This window comes from Montipora capricornis, chromosome 2 (assembly GCF_036669925.1).
Source record: "Montipora capricornis isolate CH-2021 chromosome 2, ASM3666992v2, whole genome shotgun sequence".
NCBI classification, from domain to species: Eukaryota; Metazoa; Cnidaria; class Anthozoa; order Scleractinia; family Acroporidae; genus Montipora; species Montipora capricornis.
In genome coordinates this window covers 8,532,883-8,542,882 of record NC_090884.1, presented here as the reverse complement: position 1 = coordinate 8,542,882, position 10,000 = coordinate 8,532,883, and the positions used below count along the sequence as shown (strand labels likewise).

The window sequence follows — 10,000 nt, the reverse complement described above, 5'->3', positions numbered from 1 at the left end:
GCACCTGATTGGTCTGCAACCATGCAAGCGGCCGCACGCACGAGGGATTGCTCGTGCTTAATAATGCAGAATCATGGATCGTGCAAGGAACACAATACGGTTACTTTTTTCCACTCAAAAATCTAGCCTTAACCGTCACAAAAAATATATAATATTGAAAACTGATGGACCGCATTCCATCGCAGATCAAGACTCCTGTCATGTAAGTAATTCTGCTTTCAACATAAATCTCAAAGTAAGGATGAATGCATATGACTTTTTGGAGCACGACATATTAACACAAATCTTGCCCTAGTAGTTTTTTCATCCTGTGCAACATGGTAAAAATTTCATCATATTTTTGACCTATTGTATTGCTCGATTTCTGAGCACAACAAAAGTTTGTTGTAGCACGCACTCGAAATTTAGTCTTCTTTGCAGCTACAGCCCAGGACAAATTGTTTAAACACTTTGCAATACCTTCGATGCCCTCCTTGGATGTTCTCAAATTGCACTTGCCTACGGCTCGTGCAATTTTGAGAACTTTCAAAACATCACTAGTGCCCATAAATCACGAAATGCACTCGCGTTCATACGATTTCCTATAAATATAGATTTAGCCACGCTAAACTTAAAAAAAAAATATGGTCACGTGATACTGGTCACATTGGCATACATGGATGGGTGGACGTACGGTCGTACAGTGACCAAAACTAAATTTTCTCACAAAGATGGGTCACCATATCTTCTTCTCCATGGTGCTCCGCGCGCGCGCCTTTGGCGCCCGGAGCATTGGTAGTGAATAGGAGAGTGAAAGCAGCCCTCCTCGACCGTGAGATGAGAAGCGAACCCGAGATGAGAAGCAAATGGCTTTTCAAAAGTTCCTGTATGTGATACGTTCCCTCCTCCTACCTTTCTGGTTGATCACAGATATCAATTGCCGGGCGACAAATGGTTCCACTTGCCTTCATAAATTCTCTACAAGTTCCATCACCAACACATTCCGAAGTCTTGATGCAACTTGTTGACGGAAACGACGACTGGCACGAGTAGGCCTGACCTTCACACCTAAAAAGACACGGAACATTGCTTCAACTAAAATAACAGGCATCTTTTTCGTTTTTTAGGTTTAACTTAGCAGGCATCATATTTAAATTTACGAAAACCAGGGATAATAAAACCCGTTGGTCTTGTCTCTCACACCTCGATCAGCTTGTGCCAAACGCATGCGTGTAACGAGCAAGGGCTGCAAGGCCAAGTGAGCGTTATGTGTTATTTTTATTCTGTGCCACGCGTATAGTATTTGTATCCGCTTTTATGTTTGACACGATTCCATATGCGACCATTTGGACTGAGTCTCCTATAACTGTGGCTTTCAATTGCCCTTGCCCAGGATGGGGACCTCTATAACCACACCTAAATTGTTTATAAAATAAACAACGAGCAATCTTGTCAGCTATCATTCAATTATTTGCAAAGACAAGGTTTTAGGTAATCATGAAAAGGCGATTTACTAAAGTGTCATTACGACATATTTCTATTAGAAGGTTTAACCGTTTCCCGTGCCCATCGTCTCCCTTGAGAATCTCAAGCTCGTTCAATTCCCAGCCCTATATCATATTTAGCCCTTTTTGTTTCCGCCGACAGATTTGTAATAATTGCTACTGGGTCATTGGTAGTGACGGTTAGGTTAATCGTACCTTCCTGAATTGCATGTGTCCTGTTTAGTGCATTTGTTTTGATCGTCGCAAGTTACCGCTGGGCGATTTGACCAGGCACCGTTGGCACGAGCTGTTGCGTCATACAGGTCACACCACTCACACTGATTTGAAGGGTTTACCGTCTGATGATTATAGTCTTGGCCTTGAATGAATCATATTTGTCAGAGTTGGGTTTGATTGTAAACATGTTATTCATTGATCTGATGGTGCCCCGACAGATATTTATTGTAGTCGAGTGCGTGCCATTGTAGTCAATCTTCCTTCAGAGCTTGGCACTTCGAACACCCCATTTTACTTTTATTACCTCGGGGCAAGGGGATGCACGCAAAACAAAATCTTTTAAAGATCTTTTGAGGTTGAGCAGCATCGGCTCAGATAACTGATGATAGGTGTAAGTGAATCGTATATCAATTCGTATATTCTTTTTGACGAAGAGTTAACTCAGTGGTGGCTGTAGTACCCGAGTTATAGCTTACTCTCCCCACCCATCTTATGTATGATTTCAGACATGCTCAGTGGGGGAGACAATAGGGAGCTTACGAAACGAGGACGGCGATTGCAACGAGGACTTCACTACGAAACTATTTTATGTCGTTTCGCGTTAAAAATGTGTAGTAACTGTCGAGGAATTAACTGGTATGAGTGAGTTGGAAGCGTAGAGAGAGAACTGAAAATTCATCGTCATGTGCTAAAGTCCTCCACAGAACCTTGAATTTGGTCATTTCACGTCGTCATTTAGGAGATGACCGCAAAGAAATGTACTAAAATGTGAAACGCACGTGCAAAGCGTGAAGAGCCATTGTTTTTGCTCACTAAACCTATTGATTTGTAGCGTCGTCGTTGCTGTCGGCGTCGTCGTTTCGTAAGGTCCCTAATAAAGCACATGGAACGACTTGTGATTGATCTTGGTTAAATCCAGAAAGTATTCTACAGTGGTAGGCGAGGGCACTCACCACTGCGCTATTCCCTGCTCCTTAAATTGCTCCCGAACTTTACGACAAGTTGGTTCTATTCCTCTCATAGGAGCTGGTAAATGTTATTCTCTCTCAATGAAATGTACTCTCCATGGGTACCCGAATCGCTCCTATGCTGGATAAATGACACCTGTCAGCTATTTATACCATCTTGATCACTTTTCTCAGAGTTATTGCCTTTCGGCCTTTCTTTGGCAATTGTGCCTTTAATCATGAAGCTTTGGGCGACTACACATTAGCTTGAAATAGTTTGCTCGTTTTTCACCTAATGGAGTATATATTGCTGGTTTTACACTCCTAGCTTAACCGCTGCTAGAATTTTGCATGAAGGTTGTTATACTACAGAGTAGGATTGCCCTAGTCAGACATACCTCCTATCGTGCACGTGCATACATTTGTAAACCCAAATCCTGTCTTAAGGCTACAGCCATTGCCATTACAGTACTGACAAAGCGAGTTACAAGTGAAAGGTGTGGCTGTACACTGCCCACTTTGACACGTGTCATTACGTGTGCACTGGTCACCATCATTACATGCCACGCCCTCACGAATTGACCATGTGCTCGTGCTGTCACTTGAGTCACACCACTGACAGAAAGAAAGGAAAAAAAAGGTAATATTTGTCATTTCTAGCACTTTTGTCTCGAAGTAGCTTGGTCTTTTGTTAGCCTCAACAGAACACATTGTTATGCTCTAAGGTTGACTCAACACTAGCCTTTTTTGGGCATCCACCGCATGGTTATCATCTTATAGTCTCTCAGGAGCCCACTGGCTACCCCTCATTCACTCCGGTCTACTTCTTTATCTTACTTCAAGATGCGAACAAGTATCCTTAACTTTTTTCCGGCAAAATATAATTGTATTGCACCTTAATTTTTTCGCTGATAGCTTTTAAGCCTCCAGCTTAAAATGTTCCAGCATGCAGTTTCGTCTTTGCAAAGAAGTAAAAAAGGTAATTTTCAGCTTAGGGAACGTTCATTTAACATGACAAGGGGGAAGGGGGGATGAAGACATTGAGGGGGGGCTCCGAACATTTTTAGACACCCGAAGGGGGGGCTCTGAAAAAATTGTTGGGCTAGGAGGTGGGGTTCCGAAAATTTGTATACTTCAAAACCAACACATAACATCATCATACAGATCGGATGGTTTTCAATTCAACAATTTAATGACCTGTGCAACTCAGCTATATCACGTGGTTTACAGATATAACAAATGTAGTCTCAGTAATTAATACACTCTTGTTCATCCCAAAAATGCTTTAGAAAATTTCAAAAATTAGAAATGCTCAAACTTTTTATAATAAAGCCACATTGGTTCAACAAGATTTCAAAATATGCTAACGGGAACTATAAAAACGATGACTTTGTAACAAGAAATGTTACTGTTTGTTTCTCACTGGATGTCAGATTGAACGTACAAACTTACTACTTCGCAGCTTAAATCTATCAATCAAGTATTGGTAGTTCTCAGTGAAGCATCGCAGTGGAGGTAGGCACTCTGCGACAAATAATTACTATAGAATTCAACAGGGATCCCATCACAACCAAGAGATCCTGATAGTCTCTTGTCACAACTGGATCTCAAGTCTGTCATAGTATAAACCATTGAAGACATTAACGGTAAATATATTTAATACACTCTAGCGATCTTTTTTCAGGGGAGCAAAGGAATTGAAGGAGGAGGGGGGGCTCTGAAATTTTTTCGACTACTAAGGGAGGGGGGGGGGGGGGGAGGGCTCCAAAAAAATTGTACCGCTAGCGAGGAGGGCTGCTAAAATTTTAAACTTCTAGTTTCAATATCTTCATCCCCCTTCCTCCTTGTTATATTAAATGAACTTTCCCTTATGGCTATTTTAGTTCGTAATTTTTTTCAGTGAATCGCTTCCCTTACATGAATTAATTAGCCCTTATAGTTTTGTGGTACTATCCCTCCGAAAAGAATTTTTTTGTTTCCTTGAAAAAAAAAAAAAACAAACAAAGCCAGCACACGCAAAATTAAGAATTCACTGAACGATTGCGAGCAGACTTTCAACGTTCACCCTAACATGGAGTTTATGGTACGTAACGCCAGTTACCTTCGTCCGCGCGACACTCTTTAGCAACTGCCAAAGATGTTAGATACTGTTGATCAGACCTATCACTTCCATTACCTGACAAAGGTTTCCTGGCTTGAGGTGATTCTGGGCGTAACAAGTCCTTTGGCTACCAGTCATGATCACACAGTAACCTGCTTTTAAGGGACAACCGCTGCCATCATGTGTTTCACAAGAAAGGCAATTGTAGGGCGTACCAACACAGGTCCCGCTCAAGCAACGATCATCTTTGGTATTTAAGTTGTTGTCACTGCATTGCAAATTATTGTTATTGGTCCACTGATTGTTGTTGTTACTGTCACATTGCTAGAATATATATGTAAAAAAAACAGAAGTTGGTCAGTGACTTTTTGGTTTGCAGTCATCATCGTCGTCATAATCATTGTTTGCCGTCGTTGTCGTTATCATCATCATTTTTTTACCTTATTCGTGTAATATTCTTGTTACCTGACATGGGTATCCCGGCCGTAAATCACCATGACTAAAGCATGTTTTTTTTCCGCCTTCCATAATAGCACAAAATCCCGCCTTCACGCGGCACCTGTCGTTGTAACATTCTTCGCACGGGAGACACTTGAATGGCGTTCCAACACACCGCCCACGCGAACACCTGTCGTTTCTGGTGCAAGCTACACGGTCGTTACAAGGCGAAGCGTTTTTGTTCGTCCAGTACGTCTTTTTGGTGCTTCGACATACCTGTTCATAAGGAAAATTGTCACGACTTGTGATTAGGAAACAAGAACTTTTGTGCAAGAAATGGCGGGGCCATCTCAGTACTTGTATGTTTATAAGGTTACTTGTACGTCTTATAAAGTTAAGGGGGGTGGCTCTTAACTACCAAACCGTCGCGATGGACCTTTTCAAATTTCTTTAGTCCCTTAAACTCTAGAGTTAGTTTTTGCTAAGTGTGTTATATATAATATTTGTTTGTCTTGTTCGGCTCACAACCATATTTGGTAAATCACGTGTCCAAAAAAGAAGATGCATAAAAACTCAGCGAACTATTTTTTTCATTAATTATTAACGCAACAGTATAAGAACATTCTAACACAAAATCTGTAGCATAGATTTTAAAAAATATATTTCTCAAGAAAATTATGACGTCATAAGGCCCCCTTTGATATACTTCTCAAAATAATCAGTTCCATTTTTGCCCAAATAGAAACTGCATGGTACGCTTTTCGAAAAATGATGCAACGGCTCCTATGCGGTGAAAAAAACCGCCTCTTCCTCTCGTTTCCGAGAGGTTTTACATGTTTTCCACTGAAACGCGCGGCAGCGGACTGGGCCTGGCTGCACATGCGCCTTTTTCAGGGGAGCAGGGCTGTCGCAGAGGTGAGAACACTCGCCTTCTACCAATGTGGCCCGGGATCGATTCCCGGATTTGACGCCATATGTGGGTTGAGTTTGTTGGTTCTCTACTCTGCTACTCTGCGAGGTTTCACCCCGGGTACTCCGGTTTTCCTCTGTCCTCCAAAACCAACATTTCATTTGATTTGAAGTCTCCCCAATTAGTGGAGCACTCGTGCTCGGTTAAATAACCTTGAGATTTAATTAAGGTGATTATTATTATTCACACTGCTCAAAAGCACTCTTGACATATGACATGATCACTGAGAAAATGTTTAAGCGACTACCGCGCCATTGTAAAAGATAATTAGAAAACGGATAAAAGAAACTTCAGCTTTGCAACTAACAGAGCTTCTGACCTTCAAGCGCTTTTCAACAACATTAATATCTAATCGCCGATTTGATCGAGAACACTTTCTTCATCCCTCGACTTAGTGAGCCCTCTGGATATTGTTGTTAATAACAAGCGAATGAATGGGAATCTAAACATTTACTCTGTCTCTGAATCATTTCCTTCCTTCTCAAAAGGAAAAGGAAAGAGCTATTCGGAACTATTTCCTTAGGTGACTACCAAGTGTCACTTCTATCCATCTACCTTTCCTTCCTCTTATGCCCCTTCCTCCGTGCCTCACGCGTCACTTGTGTGCCATCAATCCTCCATAACTTCACTTCATTTGTCAAGCATTGCGAACTGAATTTGAGATCTGCGCCGACACCGAGTCCGCTAAAAAGAAGCATTTGATAATTTCTGGGCCACCCCCCCCCTTCCCCCTCCCTCTTCCCCAATAGTGGGCAATCCAGTCAAAAATGTGGTCGTCTCGGCGTTAAAAATCTAATTTTTCCCATGGGACGATCGCTGTATTCTGCGGTTTCATTAGCTTAAATATGTTTCCTTCTGATGTGTAAGTTCATTTCCTTCATGTGTAATTTCATTGGCTTCAACTGGAAGTCGGTTATTGCACGTGAAACAAGTTCAAGGATGTAGATTCCGTTGCGATGTACTTGGGGCGCGTTCGATTGACCGTATTCCGGAATAGGAATACATAGAATACAAGTTAGAAATCCTTCGTTTTTACGGAGATTCACATTAAAATTATCAAACACTTGCTAAAATGCTATTTTAAACATATCTTTATTATCCTTGTTGCTTCAAAAGCGCCAGACATACCGTTTTAAAACATCACTCTACTTATTTTTATTCCGGAATAGGGTCAATCGAACGCACCCTTGGAGTATTGCGTGGTGACAATGGACTCTTGGTTGTGAGTATAAGGCCCCGTCCAGACGTATCCGGATATTTTTGAATACGCAACTTTTTCTTTGCGGATCAAAAATTTTCTCGTCCACGTAACTTATCCAAAGCGAATTTACGTGTCCACACATAACCGGATTCGTTATAGTATCCAGGACTCCTCTGTGTCTATTGTCAACAGAGCATGCGCCATCAGGCGTGTGAGTTGGCGACAAGCAACACGATGTCTTCCTCAAATGAAGGATATCCTTCATGGTCAGTTTTCTCCAAATAAAGTTTTGTCCTCCATTTAGATTACTCTGTCCCAGGACGAGTGGTAGCAGATAAAAAGAAAAAAAGTAAAAGTAGTCCATGGACAGGATTTGAACCCAGAGCACCCACTTTGAAGAAACTGTTCTTATCCACTTAACCACTAAATATAAACTGAACTGATAAGTTTAACGATTATTTACCAAAACTAATTAGTATAGACATAAAATCATTGCTGAATAATGATTAGGTCTAAAGCTTGCTTTTAAAATGGTTAACTTTCTCTTGAAGTTTCGTAACTGACATTTTTCACTGTGTAAGCTTGCTTCTTAGCAGGTGTTGACGTTTACAGCGGCATTTGGAAGAGAAAAATTATTGACATTTAAATAAAATAAATTCTCGGAGTTAGAAATGTGGTAATCTAGTGGTTAAGTAAAGGGGTTATTAATCAAACATTCCCACCTTCGAGTCTTGCGAGTTCAGACATTGAGGTGCGGCTTTTAAAAGAAATATGTTCATTTCCCATGATCCCTATCAAGCTTTCAGTGTCCAAAATGAACGATAGTACTTCACTTGGAGCAATTGACAATTAGGAATAATCCCTTAGTTGAAGGAGAGACTTGGTTGCGACAAGAGAATTTCGTTTAGGGGCCATGTTGAACATTTACACGGTAAAGCCTGGACCTGACTTTGCAACGTCATCGGATTTGGAAATATCCTGATTCGACCGTCCGCAGGATTCCAAATTCTTTGCGCACCGCGCACCGGTGCGCAAAGGTGGCTTAGTTGGTTGAGCATCGGGCTGCCATGCGGAGGTCGTGAGTTCGACTCCGGCCGGACCAACACTCAGGGTCTTAAAATAGCTGAGGAGAAAGTGCTGCCTTTGTAATTCCATCCGCAAATGGTTACACTTTCAAGTCTTCTCGGATAAGGACTATAAACCGTAGGCCCCGTCTCACAACCCTTCAATGTTCATAAACTCTGTGGGACGTTAAAGATCCCACACACTAGTCGAAAAGAGTAGGGCATGTAGTTCCCAGTGTTTTGGTCTGGCCTTTCCTTCAGCAATGTGGTCGGCTTGACGTAATCTTCTGAATGGACTACTGATCGATGAGACCACATAACAGCAAAACAGACAGTAGTCAAATTGAAGGAGTCCAAGTGCTGAAACCCATTTATACACTTGGGTGGAGAGAGGCACCGTGGGAGTAAAGTGTCTTGCCCAAGAACACACTTATGGAGCTCAAGAATGGAAAGTCTCCGTATCAACTGAGTGAGCTTGTTTTCTAAATTAATATTTTACTAAAGGTGATGTAATGTACAACACTGAAACCAAATGAGCTTAAAAAACATTAAGGGAATCGAACGCCTTGAATGCATCTGTACCAGGAGCCCATGACTAGGAGCTTACAACTTCATTGCATATATGAAACGGCGTTTTTACAGACCAAGTTATTTATAGTTTGATTTTCCCGCGAAACCGGACCTTTCCAGCCAATCACAAGTCTTGCATGAAAAATTATCACCCATGGGACGAAGAATGGTCACTCGTGCAAGCCAAATCCTATTGAAGAACTCGTCTAAAAATAGCTTGATCTGTGAAAATGCCGTTACATAGACCTAGTATTGGAGCTGTACGTGTTTACTGAAGTCGCATCTTAGTTGTCTGGCTATTTACATTTATTTTGTACTCAACTCTGCTCCGTCTTCAAACATAATTGGAAGCGTGACAGTGAAGATTTATTTGAAAGAAAGCTTGTTCTCGTTAGTCAAGAAATTATTTTGAAAGAAAGCTTTTAGTCCATGTTTTGCTTCATTATTTAAGGAAAAGATTCTTCAGAAAAGGTTTTTATACTTCGGTTTTGTGTTTGTCAACATTGTGATTTGCATCTCATAGAGGTTTAGATTTTCAATTACAAATTCTATTTTGATTAAAACAGACAAAGAAGGTTTCCTAACCCGACAGATTAAATGTAAATATTCAGTCAAATATCACAACAAAATATTTAAAGGGAAGAACGGAAGTTTCTTGCATGAAAAGTACGTTGTTTTACTCTGAAAACGACGAACGATTAACATTCTTCCCTGTAGTTCTTTCAATGTAAACAAGAACTTTGACACAAGGTGATCACGTGCACCTTTGTGGTTTCCCAGCACCTGATCAATTTCTTTCTTTTGACAGAACATTGATCTTCAATTCCTCTTGATTCAAGGAAGTCAGAGACTGCGAAAATTTTAGTGTTTTTACGATCTATTGCCATTAATCCTTCGCGGAGAATTGGAAATTCAGAGTTTTATATACAAACTATGTTATTTTTTTCTTCATCTGTCTTTCGACTACGCTGGGTGCTAGAGGAATTTTTTTTAGGGTCGGAGAGAATGC

At 41.0% G+C, this 10,000-nt stretch overlaps 1 protein-coding gene across 5 annotated transcripts in view; it reads right to left on the bottom strand.

The window, feature by feature from the left end:
- The window catches only part of LOC138038706 (uncharacterized), a 382,223-nt gene that overhangs the window by 20,097 nt on the left and 352,126 nt on the right, over nucleotides 1–10,000 (bottom strand). For 3 of the 5 annotated variants that reach the window (XM_068884723.1, XM_068884721.1, XM_068884722.1), the window contains exons 3-7: nucleotides 5,214–5,462; nucleotides 4,824–5,072; nucleotides 3,046–3,262; nucleotides 1,680–1,842; nucleotides 892–1,047 (exon numbers count right to left, since the gene is read on the bottom strand). In XM_068884723.1, the coding sequence (XP_068740824.1) occupies nucleotides 892–1,047; nucleotides 1,680–1,842; nucleotides 3,046–3,262; nucleotides 4,824–5,072; nucleotides 5,214–5,462 (1,034 nt within the window). Of the gene's footprint in view, nucleotides 1–891; nucleotides 1,048–1,679; nucleotides 1,843–3,045; nucleotides 3,263–4,823; nucleotides 5,073–5,213; nucleotides 5,623–6,711 lie in introns of all 5 variants that reach the window. The other 2 variants (XM_068884725.1, XM_068884724.1) reach the window with 2 other exon arrangements.